At 38.2% G+C, this 23,702-nt stretch overlaps 1 protein-coding gene across 2 annotated transcripts in view; it reads right to left on the bottom strand.

Annotated features, from left to right (window-relative positions):
• The window catches only part of Gphn (gephyrin), a 386,872-nt gene extending 370,988 nt beyond the window's left edge, over positions 1–15,884 (bottom strand). Inside the window, exon 1 of one of the 2 annotated variants that reach the window (XM_048361849.1) lies at positions 15,678–15,884. In XM_048361849.1, coding sequence (XP_048217806.1) covers positions 15,678–15,741 — 64 coding nt within the window. In that variant the 5' untranslated portion in view covers positions 15,742–15,884. The remainder of the gene's footprint in view (positions 1–15,677) is intronic. The other variant, XM_048361848.1, reaches the window with a different exon arrangement.
• Between the last annotated feature and the right edge of the window lie 7,818 nt (positions 15,885–23,702).

Genomic DNA, 23,702 nt, shown 5'->3' with positions numbered 1-23,702 from the left:
ACCACATTTATAAAGGTAATTATATTTGAATTTATTATAACACAAGACACATTTATAAGTCCTTAGTTATTGTGTAGGAATATTCACTAAATGCCTATATTTATTATTTACTTATCACAGCAACTCTGCATTAGTATTTCTCCCATTTACAGATGAGAAAACTAAAACTCAGAGAAGTAACTCTAAACACTGTACTTCATTTAAATATAAACCAAAGTGGACTAATCCAAAGCTAACCTACTATTCTCAGTATCTATGTAAACCTGAAACTATCTAATATTATTTATGGGTAGTATACTTATTTTATGAAATAGCTTTATTTAAGATATGCCATGGCACAATAATCATAATTTTAGGGAAGAACTATAACTAATTTTTGCTTATCAGGACTCTGGTAATCACAGTTTAAATTTAAAAAGAAAAAGTAGTACTTAGAATATTCCTCCTAAATCACTATTATTCTTCTAAGCTGGTAGTAAGAACACTTACAGTCATGTACTTTTTATTCTGATCCTTAAGCATTTTGCAATTTGAACTCTATGTACCATGTGATGTTGCATAAGATAAAACTGCACATATTGTGTAGTAAAGGAGAGGTAACATTTATTGCTATTTATTACTTGGTATGAATGTTGGTATCTTTTTCCTGTTTAAAGAAAGACATTTCAGACCAATAATTATGCTGTAGCAACTTGTAGATGACATGAATATAAGCAACAATAAAATGGTAAACACAAAGTATGTTCCTATGGCTGTAATTAATAAGATTTTGGGGCAAAAGAAGACTATCTTCTATTTTATAGACAGTGATGTTTAAACTCTCATTGGACAAATCCAACTAGAATTTCATCCGGTCTTTTTTCTACATGTACAAGAATAAGGCTTGTCAATCTCTGGCCTGTGCTATGACCAGATTTTTCTGAATAAAATGAGGTATATACTCAATCATCACTTTGATAGGAAAAAAAGATTTTAAAATGAGAAGTGGTAAGGGTAAATCAGGAGAAAATAAATTTTACAGTAATTTTATTATAGGAAACTGCTATTTCTTCAACAAAATAATTAAAAGACTTATAAAATATAAAGGGCTTACACAGACTTCCCAAATACCATTTGCAGAGAAACACCATCATTTTCTAAAGCAGTGTTGAAGAGAATTGTACTGTGTCTTGAAAACATTCTATTTTCAATAAGATCTGGATACACTAGACTAAATACAAGTTAAAAAGGATCTACATTTGTATATTTCTCACATCTATAATATGTTAATACACTTTAGCATGCTATCAATCACCAGAAGGAGGGCTATATTCTGTACTATGTTCAAAATTTATTTCACCATAAAAATATTTTTCATACCACACCTACTGTAACATCTCCTGGGCAGGTATTGCACTAGAAAAAAAAACTTAGTAAAGACCAGGAGGTACTCCTTATAGATCAACTAATCAAAATAAGGTAATAAAAATAGGCTTTTTAAAAATCACTCTGGGGCTGGGGATATAGCCTAGTGGCAAGAGTGCCTGCCTCGGATACACGAGGCCCTAGGTTCGATTCCCCAGCACCACATATACAGAAAACGGCCAGAAGCGGCGCTGTGGCTCAAGTGGCAGAGTGCTAGCCTTGAGCGGGAAGAAGCCAGGGACAGTGCTCAGGCCCTGAGTCCAAGGCCCAGGACTGGCCAAAAAAAAAAAAAAAAAAAAAAAATCACTCTGTATTGCATGTATATAATTTTTTAAATGTCGATTAATAACCATTATCACTCAAGAGTATGAAAAATATTACTCAGCATTGTGAGTGCTATGATATATGAATTAACTATTCTTGATATTAAGGCTCCAAGTTTGGATACTAGTTGTCACACCCTAATTTGCTGTGCTGCCAATTGAAAAGTATCTGCCAGATGAACATGTTTATGGTAAAAACAAAAACAGCAAAGGAACAAGAAAAGGAGCAGATATAATAAAGTATATTCTTAGGGAGAAAAAAAGGGAGAAAGCAAAAAAGCACCAAGACTTCAGGAAACCTCAAAACAGTTGTTCAACATACTTATTCCCTTCTGGTGGCTGAAACTCCTTCTGCTGAAAACTTCTCTTTCCCCTGTGCTATGTTTATGTCTCCCAAAATTCCTATGTTGAAACCTAACTCTCAATGTGATGGTAGTTAAGAAATAGAACATGGGAGCCGCACGCCAGTGGTTCATGTCCATAATCCTAGCTATTCAGGAGGCAGAGATTTGAGGATCACAGTTCAAAGCCAGCCCGAGCAGCAAATTCTTATCTCCAGTTAAATACCAGAAAACCAGGAGTGGTGCTGTTGATCAAGTGGTAGAGCACTAACCTTGAGCTGACTCAATAGGTGGGAAAAGAAAGCTTACAATAGCTCATTATTATGACTTCCCAAATTGTCCTCACCTCCCAGTTCTGACTACAAGAAGGTAATCTGCAACATTCTCTGAACAGAGACTTGAAATGAAAAATATGTTTCTGTGATGACAATAATTTCCCCTTGCTCTGTGGTTATGTAAATTAATAAATTCCCCTTTCACTTAAGCTTACTTTTTGGTGTCTTTCATTCATAATAGAAGTGCTCTAATCTATGTAATTCAAGAAAGAGATACATTAAAATAAGTTACAAATATCAAGAACTAGGGGTTAGGGATATGGCCTACTGGCAAGAGTGCTTGCCTCGTATACATGAAGCCCTGGGTTCGATTCCCCAGCACCACATATACAGAAAATGGCCAGAAGTGGCGCTGTGGCTCAAGTGGCAGAGTGCTAGCCTTGAGCAAAAAGAGCCAGGGACAGTGCTCGAGCCCTGAGTCCAAGGCCCGGCAAAAAAAATAATTAATTAATTAATTAATTAAGAACTAGCACTCAATAAAGGTAGTAATAGTAATTAGTACATTCTGTTTGGAAGGCAAGTTGGAAGTTATTACCAAAATGTTAATAATATTCATATATCTTCAACCCAAATTTGATATCATAAAACCTCAAAACAGTTGTAACTACTTTCAACGTCCCATGTGTTTCTGTAGCTTCTATTATTGATGATGTTCTTGTATCACCTTCCTGTGGTTGTACCTACACTATCTCTGTAATCTTATCTGAGTATATTGGAAACCATGTATACTGGTATTAGAACTAGGAAATTGAAAGGGAATACCAAAACTGAGAGACACAGGGTGAAAAAAAGAAAAACAACTACAAAAGCAATACTTGCAAAACTGTTTGGTCTAAGTGAACTGAACACCTCATGGGGGGAAAGGGAAAGGGGGAGGAGAAAGGGGGGTATGAGTGATGAGGTAACAAACAGTACAAGTAATGTATCCAATGCCTAACATATGAAACTGTAACCTCTCTGTACATCAGTTTGATAATAAAAATTTGAAAAATAAAGAAAAAATATATAATTAGAAACATTTGTCAAAGTAAAAAATTAGAAAACTCAATGTCTACCAGTTGGGAAGTGATGAAACATAACATAAGCAATGATGCAACAAAACAGAGGCACTAAAAAGAAAGCTTTACATGAACATTTTAAAGATCTATATTAAAATTTTTACATGCCAAGCAGTATGATGTAGTAGTTAAGGGCTTACCCTCTAGGGATAGACTGTGATTCAACTTGCAGCTTGGTTTTAAAATTACAGTAACTTGAGCAAGTTATTTAATCAATCCTGGCTACACTTTCCTCAATTGAAAAATGGTGACAATGCTAATACCATCATGATGATTAAATGAATTGATAGTCTCTGTAATAGCCTCTAGAAAGTATTTCATATTTAGTAAGCACTGAATAAAAATTTAACTATTATTTTCACCAACATAAAAAGATGTCCAAAATATGCTAAGGAGGTAGAAAAAGAGGAAGGAACAGACTATTATTTATTCTCAAACTCAAATGTTTACAAGAGTCAGACACACAATGCAAATAGGTTAAGTGAGAAACATGAGAATTCATGCTGTATCTCAAGTAGACAGTCATTCTAACCAACTGTTGTCATGTAAGAGCATGATGGTGGTTGTTACTGAATCATAAGGAGCTAAAACTAGGACTTGTACATGAAACATTTGTGCATGTACATGCTAGTCCTGGAGCTTGAACTCAGGGCCTGAGGGAGCTCCACTTACAGCTTTTTTGTGGTTAATTGGAGATAGAAGTCTCATGTATTTTCCTGCCCAGACTACCTCCAAATCTCAGATCCCAGCCTCCTAAGTAACTAAGATTATAGGCATAAGCAACTGGTGTCCAAGTAAAAGAAGAATTGTTTTTAAATGTTAGAAACTGATACTTTTTCAAAAAGCACAATTTGGGCTTAACAAAACAATATGTACCTAACATAGTCTGTCTATCAATTTACAAACTCTGATGAGTTGTATGACTGCCTCTCACTTGCTCAGCTTGCTTGTTCTTCCAGCTTAGCTCTTCACAGGTTATTCTGGAGATGGACTCTCTCAGACTTTTCTGCCCAGGCTAGCTTGGTACTGCAATTCTTCTACAGACTTCAGCTTCCTAAGTATCTAGGACAGATGGGAATATGGCCTAGTGGTAGAGTGCTTGGCTCACACACATGAAACCCTGGGTTCGATTCCACAGCACCACATATAGAAAAAGCCAAATGTGGCACTGTGGCTCAAGTGGTAGAGTGCTAGCCTTGAGCAATAAGAAGCCAGGGACAGTGCTCAGGCCATGAGTTCAAGCCCCAGGACTGGGGGGTGGGGGGAGAAAGAAAGAAAAGAAAAAGAAAAAGAAAAATAGCCTCCTAAGTAGCTAGGATGACTGGCAGGAGCCACCAGCAACCAGCTAGGAAAACCAATTTTTTTTTAAGTGATAATACGAGAGAGAGACAGAGACAGAGACAGAGACAGACTGGAGAAGTGTTGGGGCTTAATTTAATACTTTGCCATTTTCTATTATTGCATTTTTTTCATTTTAAAAACTAATTTTTAGTTTTTAAAACTAATTAAGAGTATGACTTAAGAATTTAAGAGCTTTCTCATTTGCAATTTACTTCAAATACAACTTCTACTATGTGGATATTAATTTTCTGAAGGCATAATTTTTAAAGTTTGCATTAGAATTAAACTGTTAAGTATTTGGAGGAGGAGCTCATACCATTGAAATGTTCCATTTTTTTGATGTCTGAAAATAAGCTTCACTGTATTCAACTTTTATTTCCAATATTTCAATAGTTCTTAATCTGAAGTAGACCATAAAGATCATTCACTTTTTCTTAATACTTAAAAACAGAAAATTTTTAAAAACATTTTATTTCAACTTACATTCAGATTATACTTGTTCTTTTCCCATAACAAGTTTATGCATTTTTATTAAAATTTCAGCACCAAGCAAATACAATCATGGTCCTGAAATCAAAGTACAAAGAAATAAGTAAAAACATTAATTATAGTAATATTCATCCTCTGATTCCCTAAATCCAACAGTGGAAAACCTCATTTTTTAGACCCTCAAGTCTAACTGAATGTAACATCATAGATAAGTTTTTTAACAAGGACTTCATATATACTTGTAAAGGTGATAGCAGATTAGAAATTAAAAGGGGAAGTTCAAGTGTGTAATGTCAAAATTGAAAAACGAATGTCAGTACATTTCTACAACTGTTATCACACTCCACAATAATAGATATTTATAATGGAATATAGAAATATAATGCTAAAAGCATAGTCACACTTACTTGAATCTACACAAATTACCCTCTCTAACTTCTCAGGCAGTATAAAAGGAGTAGGAGAGTTCCTTATAAAAGGTGTGAGGATTCAACAACATATTCAAGCACTTAGCATAAACAGAATATATAAATGCCTAAGAACTGCAAGCTACAATGATTTAAACTCCATTAAACAAAGCAGAAGCAGAAGCACAAAATGAAAGAAAAAGGAGGAGGAAAAAGAGAAGGAAGAGGAAGAGGACCAGGAAGAAAAAGTATATTCAATAGCTTTTAAGTTACCTACATGAAAAATAACATATAGTAGTTCTTTAAGCTTAAAATGCAATATAAATTAAATTTTGCCAATATCCAACTTGACTGAATTTCTTATTAGCACTAGAATATAAGTTACAAGGAGTTACGGACTGAGGCTGTTTTACTTATTATTGTAATTCTTATTTAGTAGGTTTTTGTACCTCTCTCTTAGTAGGTGGCCCACTATATAGTAAGTGTTGAACACTGAGCACATCATATCATTTATCCCTCATAATGACCTAGTAAGATAAGCATAATCACATCCATTTAAGCTAAGAAAACTGAAGTAAAAGGTAGTTGAATGTCCTTCAAGTGGTAAAGGAACTATGTAAGTTTTGGGTCCTGACAGAGCTTTTTTGGTCAGCAGAATTAACCTTCAGCATGAAAGAATTTCTGAATGTTTTAGTTATAAATTCAAATGTTCAGTTTTTAATATGACTCAAATACTAATCCTCATATAAGCTATGCCCATCAACTAAAATAGCATATGAAATTTGGTATTATAAAATGATTTTAAAACAGAGCCTTGTGATACTGTCCGAAAAGAAATGTACTCATTACCTGACTTATCAAACAGTAACTCCTTTGTAAAACATCTTAATAAATAACAATAAAAAAAAATAAAAGACAGCCTTACTGATATCATGTTACCAGAAATAGAGACCTTTTATCTACTATCAACTGTCATTTTTGTAAGAACAGTCAAGATCTTGCTTATCTAATAGTAGTATATAAATTTACACTATCCAATTTTTAAGTTAAACATCTTGCAATTACTTCAGTAACGGTAATATGACAACAGAGTATAAAAAACAGAAGAATAAAATCACATGTTTCAAGAACTTTAAAATCTATTTTGAGTAAGCTACATAAACTTGAAACTGTTAGCAAACCCATTGGAAACAACATACAAAGGAAAGTAACTAAAGATTACTGAACATTTTTGAGTCAAACACATATACATGATAAATATTTTCACATGTATAATCTCAGTTTTCAAAACTTTGTAAACCCCAAAGGCCAGTCAGTGGCTGGTATCTCATGACTATAATCCTAGCTACCTGGCAAGGCTGGGATTGTTTGGGAACCACAGTTTGAGGACAGCCCAAGCAGAAATAAAGTTCTTAAGAAAGAGCTGGACATGGTGGTGAGTGACTGTTATCCTAGCTCCTGGGAATCCTAACATAGATCACACCCAGGCTCAAACCTGGACAGGAAGCCAAACCTATCAAAAACAAGCAGAAATAAGGACTGAAAATGTGGCTCAGTGGTAAGAGCCCTGGATTAGGCAAGAATGAGGCCCTGAGTTTAAACTCTAATACCACTAAAACAAAACAAACAAACAAAAATTACACAACTTTAAAATGATTTATTGTCATTTTGACTTGGAAAAGCAAATTAAAATCCAAAAAGGTTAATTGACTTCCTAAAACAAAACTGGTCTTGCATCCCAAGTCTATCTAGCTCCAGAAACTTTCTTTAAACTACACTACACAGCCTCCTAAACATACGTAATTATGGGGCACACATTAATAAATTCTACAAAAACAAAGACATCATTGAAGAGAACTCCTAGGACATGTTTTATTAAGGCAATGAAGTTTGAGCAGATTCTGGAACTAAGTCTTAGACTTAACTGCTAGCAACAGGAAGATTGTCACAAATGTTTATTTTAAAAATTCAAAATTTTCCTTTGGCTTTTAGATACTGAAAATATTCACAGAAAATTTTCTTTTTAATTTTCTTGCATGTCTACATACAATTTACTTTTGTCATAATCATTCTCACTGTAAATTAGAAAAAATTATTCTAATATCCTATATTTCTTTTTTTTCAGCAGTTGAGATACTAAAAAAGATAAAAATCATATTGCATGAGAGCCTTTCTCAGCAGTATAATGAGAGAATGATTCTTTAGTGATGAGAAAAACTGAAAATTTACAAAATTTAGCCAGATTAGGATTAAAACAGATCTTTCAACATCCTATAACTCAATGCTCCTTAATTTTTTTCATCTAATACCAATAACTGAAAAGAATGATAAAGTTACTCATAAAGGATTCACTTGAAATTTCTTTGAAGCTTTTATGCTAAAAGCTCATATGAAGTCTGTATGCATGATTTACTGGTTTTAATGCCTAATTTGCTTATCTTATTAAATTTATTTAAATTACATACTCTGAAGTAAAGCTGATGCTTCAAAAAGTATTGTTTGCTTACACAGCATACAGTCTAAGGCCCATGATGCAATGCCATATACCCTAAAAAGGGTACATATATCATTGTTGTTTTTACATTTTATTTCCTTATTCCTTAACTTTTCAATTAGGAACATTTTTAAATGTATACTAGATTTAATAACATTCTTTGATATGTATAAATATTGGGAAAACTACTATAAAACTTATTGGAGTTGATTTTTGGTTGTTTTGGGGGGTGCATTTAATTTTTTTTCATTTGTTGTCTAAGTGGTGTACAGAGGGGTTACAGTTTCATACGTAAGGCAGTAAGTACATTATCAAACTTGTTACTTCCTCTCTCATTTTTCTCCCACCTTCTCCCCTCCCCAACTCCCTCCCCCCAGTTGTACAGTTGGTTTACAGCATATTGTCTTGTAAATATTGCTATTGCATTGATTCACCTTTTACCCTGTCTCTCCATTTTGATGTTCCCCTTCCCTTCCTGAGTTCCAATAAATGTATATACAATACCCAGGGTACCAAAATCAGTTACAGTGATATCAGGGTAAAACCATGGGGAAGAGAAACAAAAGAAAAAGGCATAATTTCACATGGTACGTTGAAAATAACAATAACAAGGATAAACCACTTATTTGCATAAGTTGGAGTCCATTTTGCTTAGCATCATCTTATGCTTTCATATGTACATAGTGAGCTATTGTGATCTTATTGTTTCTGTTTTTGTGACAGTTCTATGGTTTCAACTCAAGGCCTTGAGGTTGCTACCACTTGAGCCATGCCCCCAGACCTTCCAATGATTTATTTTTCAGCTAGAGTCTTTGTCCTGGATGGCCTCAGACCAACTGTATTTCTACTATGGCATGTGGCTAGGACCACAGACACATGTTGATTCAGGTAAGGATCTCATTAACTACGTTTAGATATCTGGCTTCAAATTGTGATCTTCCCAATCTCTGCCTCCTCCCAAGTAGCTGAGATTTCAGATGTGAGCCATCATGTCTGGACCCTAGAGAGGGTTAGTTGTAATTATGAAATTTTCAAGATGTTCTGCACAGTGAAAATTAATCAATTAAATAAGTTAATTTATAAATTCCTTATACAACATGAGAGAATTTCTACTTAGCAATATTAAATGTTTGCTTTTTGAGAGGCTACTCAAAAATGTATCTTTGTAAATATAAATGAACATAGTATTTATGTTCACTAGTTCCAATTACTTTTAACCAGGTTAAATAATCCTTTCTTCTTCCTTGGTATTTTCTTCTCTTCCTGGATGCAAAGGAAGGAATTCTTGATGGTTACATTACTTTTGTTTTCAAGATTTTTTTTAAGATCTCAAATTCCAAGTATACTTTATTGTTCAATCCTATTTACAGAAGTAAAGTATAGATCTTATCTATTTTACTGACTTCCATAAAAAACACCCTGTTCAACTTATCCTGGAATCTATCACCAGTAACAGTAAAAATAGACTCTTATTCATCATTCCCTCCCCAAAAGTATACTGATAGTCCTCTACTATGTATTTTGAAGTCTAATTTCAAAATACTTGTCTTTAATATAGTGAAAACTCTTACTAACAATTCAATTAACAAATTACAAACTGTCCAATAATGATACAGTATTAAGCACATTGAATATAGATTGATTTAGCATAATCTTACTTTGAATAAATATTTAATTCTCTACTACATTGCTTCCAACCCAAAATTCATAAAACAGCTTGGGTGCAGTGGTTTATATCTGTACTCCTAGCTACCAAGGAAGCTGAATTCTGAGCATCATGATTACAAGCCACATAGATGGACAAGAAAGTCCATGAGACTCTTATCTCCAGTTAACCACAAAACCCAGAAATGGAACTGTAGCTCAGGTGTTAGAGCACTAGCCTCAAGCGTGCACACACACATACACACACACTTCAGAAAACAATAATCTAGTTTGAAAAATAAATTTCAACAACAGTTCCATATCATCACCAAGTTCAGTGACTCATACTTGTAATTCTGTGTATTGGGGAGGTAGAGAAAAGAAGACTGAGGTTTGATACTACCTCACCCAAATATTACACAGACTCTATCTCAAAAAACAAATAGGGCATGATGGTCCTTGCCTGTAATCCTAGCTCTGCTGAAAGTAGAAGTTTCCTACTACTTTTTCCAGGGTCAGCTTCAGGCAAAAATGAGACCCTATCTGAAAAATAATTAAAATAAAAAGAGTTAGGAATTTGGCTCAAGTGGTAAAGTGCTTGCTTGGCAAGCAGAAGGCCACGATTCAAACTCCAGTACAAAACAGACTTTCGTAGTTAACACTTGTAATCCTTGCTATCCAGAAGGATGAGATCTGAGAATTATGACTCAAAGCCTGCTGGAGCAGAAAAGACTCATTTGTCCAATTAACTAGCAAAAAAAGTTAGGCTGGAGGTATGGTAGAGCTAAGGGTGTGAGTGATAAAGCAAAGGTGAGAGTGTGAAGCCCTGAGTTCAAGCCCTAGTACTGGCACAAAAAAGTAAGTAAATAAATAAAACAACCCCTAATACAATCTTCCCCCACAAAAGTCATATAGATCAACAAAAAGGTAAGTTTTCTAGAACACAAAATCCCATTTGAGAGGATTTGGGTTTATTTGCAACAGTAATTTGCTTAATGACAACATTTGTTCTCAAAGATATACTTATGTATCTTCATCAATAAGTATTTGTTCCTTTACCTCTCAACAACTGCAACTTATAGCCTAGTGTAACAAAATGTATTCAATAATAAATATTATTGAAGTAAAATATGAGTTTTTAAATTCCCTTTTCTAGCAGGGAATAAGGCATATGCCTATAATCTCAGCACTCAGATGACTAAATCAGAATGATCACAAAATCAAAGCAAGCCTGCACTACATAACAAGCCTCAAGAAATAAATACCTTTCTCCTAAAAATACAAATCCTTTTCTTACCTAAACCAATCTCAATCATAATTTAGGTAATAGATATAGAATACCCAATGGAACACAGTCTCTATTATTCTATATTATAGACCTATATCTCTGTAAATTTTTACAGTGGTAGAATATGCTGCCTTGATAAAGAATGTCTTTCAAGATGGAAAAGTACAAGCAAAGTGACATGTTCAAATTCAGTGTACTTGCTATGCAATTGTTAAGAGTGAGTTTAAATATAATTACTACTGAAACTATTCTAAAAAATCTAAGTCTGTTCTATACCTTGTCTCTAGTTTTCAAGCAGCAGGCTTTACTTGTCCTACATTGCTTGTTTATTACCAAATTACCTTTCATCTCTATTGTTCAATAAAAAGCAAGAGAAACAGAAATATTAAAAACTAGACCTTAGGTAACTAAAGCCTACGTATGTGTATGTACGTATATATGCAAACACATATAATACAGCTTGCATTCCTGCCAGATGCCTGAAAGGTGCCTATGGCTCACGCCTGCAATCCTAGCTGCTATGGAAGAAAGTCTGCTACACAGGCAGGAAAGTCTGTGAGACTCTTCAATTAACCATCAAAAAGCCAGAAGTGGATCTGTTAAATACCAAATGGTAAGAGCACTAGCCTTGAGTAAAAAAGTTCAAGGGCAGTGCCAGCCTTTGAAGTCAAGCCCCAGGAACCTCCCCCACCCCAACAAACAGAAAAATTTAAAAACTTTAACATCTGATAAATCAAATAAACTATTCATAAAGGTATTTTTCTTAGACATGAACAGCAATTTTCAACATATTTCCACATATTTCAACTTAATTTCATATACTGGTGTTATCATTTTCCCACTAAAAATCAGCATAGCTAACGTATGCAGTTTGCATTAATTACCATAATCTGATTTCTAAGTCCTAAATGATTCAAGACAATCAAGCACCCCCAAAAATGCTGTTGCTAAATATTTCCATTTCTTTCAAAATTCCAAGACAATTAGTTCATAGATAAACATACATATATATATATATATATATTTTTTTTTTTTTTGCCAGTTCTGGGTCTTGAACTCAAGGCCTGAACACTGTCCCTGAGCTTCTTTTGCTCAAAGCTAGCACTCTACAACTTTAGCCATAGCACCACTTCTGGCTTTTTCTGTTTATGTGGTACTGAGGAATCAAACCCAGGGCTTCATGCATACTAGGCAAGCTCTCTACCACTAAGCCACATTCCCAGCCCTAGACAACTATAGTGTCCATATCAAACTGAAATAAAAAACATTTGTAAGATAAAAAGCTTCAAAGTACAAACAATATCTTTCAAAAATAATAAAAATGTCACAGAAGTCATTAAGGACTTTACAAATGACAATACACTTTCACCATACTATTATCAGACACGTTATAAAATATATATGAGTGTACCATAATTTTTCCCACTTCCTTGTAAAACCGATTAAATTACTACTGTGAAACATGGTAGTAGAATTCTTTAAATTTTATTTTCAGACAGGATCTTCTCTATCTAATCCAGGCTGCCTTTTACCACCATGCCCACTGTAAAAATGCCCTTTACTTTCAAGAATGATGCAAACTAGCTGGTTTTGTGGTGTATGTATGCAATCATGCATGGTTGCAGGCTATTACCCATGCATGCATTCTAGAAGCAGGAGTGCATGCAAGCCTAGGCTACATAGGACCAGTCTGTCTCAAAAAAAAAAAAAAGCCACAAATTACTGTGTAAAAATCAATTTCAAGTATGGCCTCTTAATTTTCTCAAGTATGGAATCTTAATACTTAAATTCTGTGAAGAATGATTTTTTGCATTGTAAAACCACAACACTTTGTGTTGTAGAATACACACCACTGCACAACATAAGTTGTTTGTTTTTTTTCAAAACCACATGGAATGTCAATACCATAGAAATTAAGCTGCTGGTAATAAACTCTACTATATCCACTGACTAACAAGTCTTTTTCTCTGATTCTTCTCCACACTTTAAGGTTCCATCATTAGAAAACGCTGTCAACGTTTCAATGAAAATCTTCAGTGTAATTTCTCACTTGAAATATCTATTTTATCATCAAATTTAACTGCCCTTTTTACTACTTTGTACATATGTGCAACTTCCCTTTTCATCTTTCAGATGCATCCTTATGCCTTGACCTAGACTTTTCCCCAGAGAATACTGGACTTCATTCTCAAGAGAGCTTCTCTGAACTGTCTTTAATTCCACTGCCAAGTTGTCTTCTCTCCTTGACATTATGCCACCTACCTCTTCCACCTGGGCTTTTCAAGGCCTTTATGCTGCATTTTTATTCTGCTCAAGAGCCTCATCCTCAACTACATAATTATTTATAAGGTTGCAACTGACTTTCAACTCCCCTTAAAAATGCCAGTTTCTTCTTGACCCTGTTAAATGTACTAAATCATCCCTTCGGTCATGTTCCTTTTAATTCATGCAAATATGGAATTTCCTTTGCACTTAGACCCCCAAATACACAGGTTAACATATTTAGGCAGCTTTTGTGCAATCATTAACATGCATAATTAACTGTTGTGCAATAATTAACTGTTTCTTCAGTTGTTCATCCATGCTATCCCAACTGGACTATAGTTCTTTCAGATATGGGCTGCATCTTTCAAAGCACTCTGTACACCCTAACCTGATCAAAGTAAAATGACTGGCTAAATAAAAATATTAAGAAAAACATAAATAATAAATGTTCTTTTTAAAAATGTCTCTATGGTTTAACTTTTAAACATCTATGGCCTTTCATTTCCATAAACAGCTGACTTTTTTTTTTGTTTCTGTAAAACTTCACTTTCATTATTCTATTAATCTTAAAGGCATGGCCAGAATTTAAAGTGCAATTGAGGTATACACTTTGAGGGAATACACTTTTACATCCCATGATCCGATTCTTTGAAAATCAGCAATGTCAACTTTAAGAATTCTGAGATACAACTGAATCTTTACACAAACACCGTCAGCACCAAAAGAAAAACAGCAGATATTCTGCATGCTTGGATTTGGGGAATTCCCTTCCCTGTAACTGGCTTAGACTAGCTTCTCTATCACACAGGCTTTGGACAGAGAATATTCAATTAATGGCTGTTAGTGTCTGCAAAGAATGCCATGTGAAAGCAATTCAATTACTAAGAAAACGCGGAAAGGGGACAGTAAGTATCCGCTTCTCATAAAACTCAGCAGGTAAATTAAGCATTGTGTCTACTCAGTCTCAGAAATTATTTTCTACCTGATAATACACGCAGGACTCGCTCAATTTAGTCCCTCTTAAGCACCATCTCAACCTGTCAGAATTTGACAAAGGAAAAAATAATAAAACAAGCAAGGGAGACACTAGGATTCCCGTCGACACTGCTTCTTTCCCCCAAAACACATCAGTGAGTCTTGGATTTCCTTCACTCCAAACTAAGCCTCGGATTCCAAATATAGTTCTTTAACCCCTGCCACGCCACTCAGTTACACATACACCTCCCCAACTACAGAACCACAGCAGAAACTGCTACAAATCGGCTAGCTATTCATCTTGGGAGTCGTGCCCTGCAGCAACCGCCTATCGCCAAACTCTGGGTTATTACCCAAACACAAGGCAACGGAATCAGACATGCAGAGCACACACGACTTTCGCGAGGGAGGGAAAGGCGACCCGGGAAAAGTACGCTCCTCGCCAGCCTCAAGACCATCCACCGGGAGTGGGAGCCGGGGGTTCCCAGGAGGGAGGGGGAGAAAGGAAACAGAAAGAGGAAACCCTTTCCTCTCAAGTAAAAAGGGCTGGAACCCCCGGCCGCAGGCTGCAGACAGTCCTCACGAAGGAGAAGAAGGCAGGCAGAGGGCCCTTTTCTCGGAAAGGCGGAATGCAGACTTTCTTAGGTCCGGACGCAATCCGGTCCCCCAGCTCCCCGGGTGTGTGTGGGGAGTGGGGGGAAGGCTAGGGTTGTCCCGCGGGCGGCTGAGGGGATACCCGGCCCGCAGGGGCAGCCGGAGGCGGAGCAGAGTTTCGCCTTCTCCACACCCAAGTCGAGTCCGGCCGGTGCCCGGGGCAGGTCGGGCCGTGGCCGGCGTGGGGCCGCGGGCGGGGAAGGAGGATGGGGAGGGGAAGGGGGTGGAGATGGGGTTCCCCCTCTCGGAGGAAGAGCATCAGCGGAGGACGCACTCCGCCGGCCCCGAGCAGCGTGCTCCGGACTGCGGAGCCGGGATCCCGCCGCCTGCACCTGCAGCACGAAGCCCCGCAGCGCCCGCCGCACCGGCCCCTCGGTCCCCCGGGGGCCGGGGGACTTTGGTGGCCAAGTCGCTGGGGGCCTGACACCCCGCACGGGGCCTGCCCCGGCTCCCGGGGGAACACGCGGGAACACCCCAACCTCCAGCAGCTCTCAGCGGTTGTAAAATGCATCCCCCCCCCCCTCCGGTCCCCTTTTCCTCAGCCTTTCCCCTTTTCCCGAGGCCGCAGAGGAAGGCCAGCAGGAGCCACAAGGCTCCGTCAAGCCGAGAACAGTGTGGCCACAGCGAGTCCAGGACTTCCTTCCCCTCCCAGCGGTTACCTGTGAGGACTCCGACGCGGATTTGATGGTCGTGGTTAGTGAGGATCATTCCCTCGGTCGCCATGTTTCCCAGCGCAGTCACCGCACTGACAGGAGTCGGGAGAAAGCCGGAGCCCGGTGCGCGCGGGCCGGGAGCGCGCTCGCCTCGGAGAGGGAGGGCGCCCGGGGAGCGCGAGGCGAACGGGTGGACGAGGAGGCGGCGGCGGAGCGCACGGTGGCCGGCGTGGGGCGGGGGGGGGGGGGGGGAGAAGAGCAGGCCGCGCTGAGGAGTGCGCGGGTCCGCGAAGGAGGCGGAGCTGGGGCGCGCGACCCCGAGGCCGGCTGGGAAAGGCGAGCTGGGGTTCGGAGGGTGGGGGGGGAGCGGGGGGCCCGGCGGCAGTCTTGGGAGAGCTGGGCACGCTGAGGCAGCGGAGCGAAGCCCGTGAGAGAGAGCGGGAGAGAGCGCGAGAGCCGGTAGACCCCCCGACGCCGGGACGGCCGGGGACAGAGGAAAAGGGAGCTCGAGCTCGGGCTCGGGCTCGGGAGGTGGCGGGGGCGGACTCGGGACGGGGGTGGGGCTACACTCCAGGCGTGCAACTCGTGGAGAGTGAGGGGAGGAGTGAGCGCTCGGCTGCGGAGTACGGGAAGGCGCCGGCCGAGCCAGAGGAGAACCCCGGCACGCTCCTGGGCGCGCGAGTAACGCCGGATTGGCTGGGAGAACGCGGCGCGGGTGCGCGCGAGGCACGAACGCGGCCTCCGCCGGGCCCCAGGCAGAAGCAATCCCCCGCCGAGCTGATTCCGAGGCGGTTCTCGGCCGCCTCGGGCCGACCCTCCAGACGGCGGACGGCTAGGAAGGTGGTAGGCGAGCTGGGATCTTGAGGAGCTCGGCACTCCGGGTCCCTCCACGCAGCTCTCGAAAGCGGCCGGCCGCCCCGTGGAAGGCGCGGGAGAACCTAGAGGTGGCTTCGGAAAAGCCGCGTAGGTGGCCCGCAGAACCCGCCGTGGGCGAAGAGGGAGGGCTCCCGTTCCACCTCAGCCGCACGCTCCGGGTCCGCTCGCCCTCTTAGATGAGGTCTGCCTCACCTCGCTTTGGAATCCCCTCTCCAAACAGCTCCTAGGAGGGGGAGCTCGGGCGTCCGGCGGGACCTCAGGAGCGGGTAGCTGGCTCCTCTCTTTCCTCTGCCCCACCGTGCTGGAGGCTGGAGGCTTCCTGGGCACCTCGGCTGTAACACCGATCCACTCCGCCTTAGAGAAGGACCGTCCGTTCCTTACTACCGAACCACCGTCAGTTGCCATGGCAATTGAGTTTCATTTCGGAATTCGTGGGAAAGCACTTTGAGTTTAGTGACCCTTTAATGAGATGTTGTTAATTACCTGTGGCTACTTTGTGTGGGTGTCTTAGTTGCCTTTTGCTGACCCTTTTTCCGCTAGTGAATATGTGTGTATGTACATACACAAGTTTTTTTCTGTCATAATAAAACTTGAAAGCATAAAAATGAAAAGTGGGGTATCAACAAATGTATAATTACCATCCTTTAGACACAATTAAAAATCTTAATCCATTCGATGGTTGTGAATGTTGTACCAGTTGGAACACACGAAATCGTTCTGTTCACTGGAGAGTCACCTAGTTTATTTTCAGTAGTGAAGTACAAAGGAGACAGATGAAACTTAGGTGGGATAGAATTGTGGCTTTCTGAGGACATGTAACTGCTAGTATTTGGGGCTGAATTAAAAATGTCAGCCAGATCATTAACTCACTTCCTATAATTATCACGATAGATCCTGATATTTAACAGAATCTCAACTGGGTTCAAATGAGGGACACAGATGAGAATGTAAAAAATAAAAATACAAAAGATTTTTTTTTAATCTCAAAGATGAAGATCAAGAAGTTGGTTTCTATCTTTATTCTCTATCACACACTGAAATTTTATTATTAGAAAACTTGAACTTCTAGAGAGGTTCTGTGACCTTGTTTTGGACTTGAAAGAAAATGATAGATTAAGTGTTCTTTAAGTAAAAAGTATAATAAATTAATTTCCATTTTAATTTGTTTCATTCATTGGTTGTTCAAGAGAATAAGTTTCAGCCAGTATTTATAAAATTTCTCTTGTTGATTTCTAATTTTATGAACCATTAGGGTCAGAAAAAGATACTTGAAATGATTTCAATTTTCCTAAATTTGTTACACCTGATTTTATAGGCTAGCTTATTATCTAGTCTGGAAAAATATATTTGTTGAGAAAAATGTCAATACTGCAGCTGTAGGGCAAAACATTCCATAAGCACCTGTTAGGTACATTTGGTTTAGAGTTGAGTTTAAATCCTGTGTTTTTGTCTGAATGATCTGCACATTGCTTAGAGTATTGAAGTCTTCTGCTGTTACATTGCACTCATTTAAAACTAATAATTATTTTATATACTGACCTGCTTGTGTATTATGTTCATATTTACAGTTATATCTGTTGAATTGGCCCTTTTGTCATTATATAATTTTTTCATGGTTTTGTACTTAAGGTTTATGTTGTTTTAAATAAGTATACTACTCTTACTCTTGTTTCACTAGTATTTGCATGGGATATCATTTTGTTCTCTTACTTTCAGTCTCTGTATGCTTATGTGGGGAAGTGAGTTTCTTGTAGACAAGATGAAGTTAGGTTCTGCAGTTTTTCAAATCTAACCATTCTATATTGTTTTATTGGAGAATTTGTTTCATTTATATTCACAGTTGTCATTGGCAAGTAAAGGCCCCTGCCATTATCTTAATTTTTGATTGCTTTATTCCTTTCCTCTTAATGTTTTCTTTATGGCTTTTTGTGATGATAAACTTTTTTTCTTTTTCTTTTTTTCTTACTAATTTTTTAGTAGCTTCCATTACTTATACAGAGGATTTCATTGTTACATTTCCACGTTTCTACATTTCTAATCAATCTCACTCATCCTGTCACTCTCCCTTTGCCCTCTTTTTCTTTTTCTATATTCTTGAGTGCACCTTAGAAATGTTTTAGTTGGCAAGGCGCCAATGGCTTAGGCCTGTAGTCCTACCTACTCAGGAGACTGAGAGCTGAAGATTGTGGATCATAGCCAGCCAAGGCAGGAAAGTCTGCAAAGTCTGCAATACTCCTCTACAATTAGCTACAAAAAAAAACAAACCAAAAACCTGCAAGTGGAGTTGAGGGTCAAGTTGTAGCACACTAGCCTTGAGCAAAACACCTCAGGGACAGCATCCAGGCCCTGAGTTGAATCCCCAGGAATGGCAGCCAAGGGGGAAAAAAAAGTTTTAGTTGGGTTGGGGTTGGAGCTCAGTAGTAGAGTACTTGCCTACTATGTGGAAAGATTATTATACTTTTTGGTGGTATCATGGTTCCTTGTTTTTTTAAAAAAAAAAATTTAGGGGGGTCCTTGTGTTGAGTAAGGTGCATCTGATAGAATCGTCACCTCTTCCAGTTTTATAGAGTGGTTTTCATAGAGTTGGGTTTTTTTTTCTGTAGATGTATCTTAGGATATTAGTTAAGTAAGAGAGTATATTTGTAGCAGGTTTTATGCAGCCATTTTTCAACTATAGTGATTATTAGCTATCCCTGTAAATGTTTTGGTGGGTTAGGCTGTAGGAAATTGTGAGATTTGTCTTTCCAGCTCTGGATGGGGGTGGAACTGCTCTTGGAAAAGTGAATCTGACTAGTAGGTATCAGTGTGTGATCATTGTGGGCCCAACTCCCTGCTAGACAGGTCTGCCTGGTCCTTTGAAGGAAGTAGTACTGTGTTAGTACTGGAGCCACTAGAGTTAGGTTCCAAAATACCAACTTGAAGGAACTGTACTAGTTGAGAAGGTGCCATACAGCATCAGAATGGATTAGGAAAAAGGTGGTGGTGGTGGTGGTACACAACTTGAACTCCTTTTTCAAGGTAACATGAAGTTATCTGAACTACAGGCACTAGAATCTAGATGCCGGGAATTGTCAGGTTCTTCAACAGTGAAGACTGTAGGTGTTAATGTGTGTTAATGAGTGTTAAGTTCCTACTTACCTTTTTTTCCACTGATGTCTCAATTGATATTTCTGTTTAACTTCTGAAGAGGGCTCTTTACCATTTCTTCAGTGTTTAGGGAAAAATAATATGTATGCATACACGTGTGTGCACACACACACACAAATCCTGACATCTAAAAAACTGATATGGATCGAATTTAGTGAACTTTTCCACAAATCAAAAAAATTATGCTTTTCTGGAATTGTTAATTGGTTTCCAAGTATCTTTCCCTCTGATAATGGTAGTTCTAAACTAAAGATGAAAGTATTGGGCTATTGGCATTATTTCATTTAGCAAAGTGTTTCCTACAGATCGCTTTGTAGTCATTGCAGAAAGTCAATTTTAGGGGTAGGTATGAACAAGTATCCTCTAAATGCCTAGAAAATCAAGAAAATGAAATAAGCCACAAAAATAGTACCACCAAAGGTATAGTTTATAAATGTGTTGCTGAAAGGACAGTATTTTTCTTCAGTTGGTATTGACATGAAAAGTATCTCCCAAGTACAAATATATCAGGTGTCTTCAACAAAGCACAATTGGAATATTGAAAGTATAAATAAAGCTAGTAATGATGCTTCAGCCTCCAAATACTTCCTGCTTGCTATTTCAATTCCCTGTAACTTTATTGAGATGGGAATGCTCTAGATACTAAGTATAGACATATTCCAACCAAATTAGAAGCTGTAGCTCTCTCTGTAAGTTAAATTAATATTTGGCTTATCAGTTAATCGCTTGAGTCTGAATAGCTTGAACAGGTCTGGGTGTTTTTTGGATCAATTTTCAAAATAAATTTGTGTTTATACAGCTGAGATCCATATCCCTTATTTATAAAACCATTAGTGCCATTTTATAAGTAGCCAATTTAACAGATGACCTGCATTGCCATAGGTGAAAGAGTACAATGTGAATCTTAACCAGGATTTAAAAAATATATTTCACTTTTGTGTTTAAATGTTTGGAGCATTTGAAAGACTGATGCATAAACCTGAGTGATAATGCACTTTACCATTTCGTAATGTAAAATGACAGGATTTATTACCTAAGAAATTATAAACTTTTACTAGCAGATAACCTGCTTATTTAATGCCTTAATAATTAACAACAAAGAAGTGTGGAGGTAAAGATCACATACTAATCTAAATCTAGTGTAGTCATAAAATACATTCAATTGTTGTGTTTTTAATCCAGTTCTAAAGTGGGGGATCCATGGTCCTCAGTTAAATGACTAGCTCAAGGTAGAACTTCCGTTAAGTTTTATAGTTTTTGTCTTCGGTTTTTATTGTTGTCTTAATTGATTTGGAAAAATCTCAGGACAACCAGTTTCTCAGGGACCAAGTAAATATAGAAGTAGCTTTCTTGAAACAATGTAGACTACATACCCAACTGACTTAGTCAGCAGAACATGAAACTAATCATCCTAAGGCTTTAGAGTCTTAGTTTTGTTGTCAAGAGGGCGGGAATTATGAGTTAGACTGGAATGCGAGCAGTATAATATGTAGGCTCTAGTTCTGGCTTCAACTAACTGGGGGCCTTCAGACACCTTTTCAATGTATTTGAACACATTTTTTGTAAAGTGGAGAAAATTTATACTAGAACTCTTTTCAAATATCAGAGTTCTGTGACTTCTACTAGAAAAGTCACAAGACTCCATCTCAAGGAGAAACAATAAAAATCTGGGCTGGAAGCATAGGTAAAGTACAACTCCAGCCAAGCTCAACAAGCATGAAACCCTGAGTTCAAACCCTGTGTGAATAAACAGCAACAATAATAACTGAAAAGCATCACCTTTATAACAATAAAAAATTTAAAACCTTTAAAATATGTGTTTAAAAACAAAATGACCTTGGAGGTGGGGAAGATTGGCTTTGCCTATTACTAGCAAAGGATTTCTAATTCAGTTTGCATAGCTGTGACAAATACCTCAGAGAACAACTTAAAGAATTATTTTGATTCACGGTTTAGAATGTTCAGTCTACTTGCTTGTGTCCCTGTACTTAGGCAGAACATCATGGAAAGGAGGTGTGACAGTGTAGGCTTTTTGTCTTGTAATAGAAAAGAAGCAGAGAGGGATGGAGACTAGGCCTAACTTTCAAAGGCATAACCCCTGTGACCTCTTTCCACTAGCAAAACGCTACCTCCTAAAGTCTCCACAACCAAACTAGCACCACCAGCTAGAGACCAACTTTGGTTCAACAAATGAGCCTGTGGAGAACATTTTCTCCAAACCATAACAGATACACATGAACTATGGAGTGTTATTTGACACAAGATAGGAAAGTACTGTTATGCTAATCACAGTAAATGAAAATATCTGAAGATATAGTGACTACAAATAATCCACAAGATGAGCATCAAGAAACCTGACCTGAGACTTGACAATTAACTTCCTGTAACCTTTATGCAATAATCATTTAATTGAGCTACTGTTATTTCTTACACACTATTTTAGCTGGTAAAAATGAAATGATGAACAAGACATTGTCATGTGCCTTAAAGAGCTCACCCCCTGATCAGCAAGACAGCTGAGTAAAAGTCATGGCAATATACTAGTGCTATGATAGAAGACAGCTAATAACAGTGATTCTCACACATAACTGTGGATTACAATTTCCACGGAAATCTTTTTTTTTTTAAGATTACAGGGGTTTTTTGCCTTACATGGAGAGATCATGATGTAAATCAGGTGGGAGGGCACAGTAAAATGCTACCTTTCAAAAATCCACAAAGAATTCTAACATACTATGAGGATTAAGAATCACTAGGGCTGGGAATATGGTCTAGTGGCAAGAGTGCTTGCCTCATATACATGAAACCCTGGGTTCGATTCCCCAGCACCACATATATAGAAAATGGCCAGAAGTGGTGCTGTGGCTCAAGTGGCAGAGTGCTAGCCTTGAGCAAAAAGAAGCCAGGGACAGTGCTCAGGTTCTGAGTGTAAGGCCCAAGACTGGCAAAAAAAAAAAGAATCACTAGAATAGATGAAGAGTACCAAACTTAGTCTTTAAGGATGATCTTAAGAAAAATCATTTGGCTTTGTGCATAGGGGTAATGGGATTTACAGTATGTCAGGAGAAGTATAAATTGTTCTGTAGAGCTCAATGTAGGATTATGATATAAGGAAGAAAGTGAAGGATAAGATGGGAGATCGGCAGGAGATTGACCATTTGTGGTCTATGAAGGAGTAAAGTCAGTGGGAAACCAGTAGAAGAATGATATACCCTCATTTCTCTTTTAGGAAAGATAACTTTTATGATAGTATGGAAGATGGATTAGAGGTTCTGAAAGCAGGGAAACCAATTTTACAAAGCAGTGGTGACTCAGGCAAGAAAGAGGACTTGAATTAAAAAACAGTGCTACTGGAAGGGTGGGAGTTATTCAAGGAATAGCAAGTGCTATTGACTGTATTTGTAGTCCTAACTACTCAGGCAACTGAGATCTGAATGATAGGTTCAAAGCCAGCCCAGGTTAAAAAAAAAAAAGTCAGAGACTACAGCTCCAAAAACAATTATCAAAATGTCAGACTTGAGTCATGGCTTAAGTGGTAGCACCAGCCATAAGCAAGAAAGCCAAGCAAGAGGACAAGATCCTAAGTACAAACACACAGATTTCAATGAATAAGAGAATGAGTAGGGAAGTTGAATGTGGTTGTGGTTGGTAGGAAAGTAAGAACTGTGTAGAGAATATAGTTTTGCTTTTAATTTTTGTACCTAATGTTAATCTGCCAGCACTATATCTTCCTAGAATTAAATCCAAAACAGAGAACTCTTCTGTGGATTTAACTATATACAATGTGGTTTGAATCTTCAAACCCAAAAGTGATCAAAGTAATCAGAAGCTGTTTACCAAGGACTAAATTCCTGATATGCCTGAGGCCACACATCTAACATTTCCACCCAGGTTGGTGGTAGGAGAGAGGAAAAACAGCATTAAAACAAAGGTTTGAGAGATTTTAATTAACACAAATGGCTGTGCTTTGTCTTCAAATCTGTCCAAAGCCAATTGAAGGAAAGCTTT

This window comes from Perognathus longimembris, chromosome 14 (genome assembly GCF_023159225.1).
Source record: "Perognathus longimembris pacificus isolate PPM17 chromosome 14, ASM2315922v1, whole genome shotgun sequence".
Taxonomy (NCBI): Eukaryota; Metazoa; Chordata; class Mammalia; order Rodentia; family Heteromyidae; genus Perognathus; species Perognathus longimembris.
This window is presented reverse-complemented; position numbering and strand designations above follow the sequence as displayed.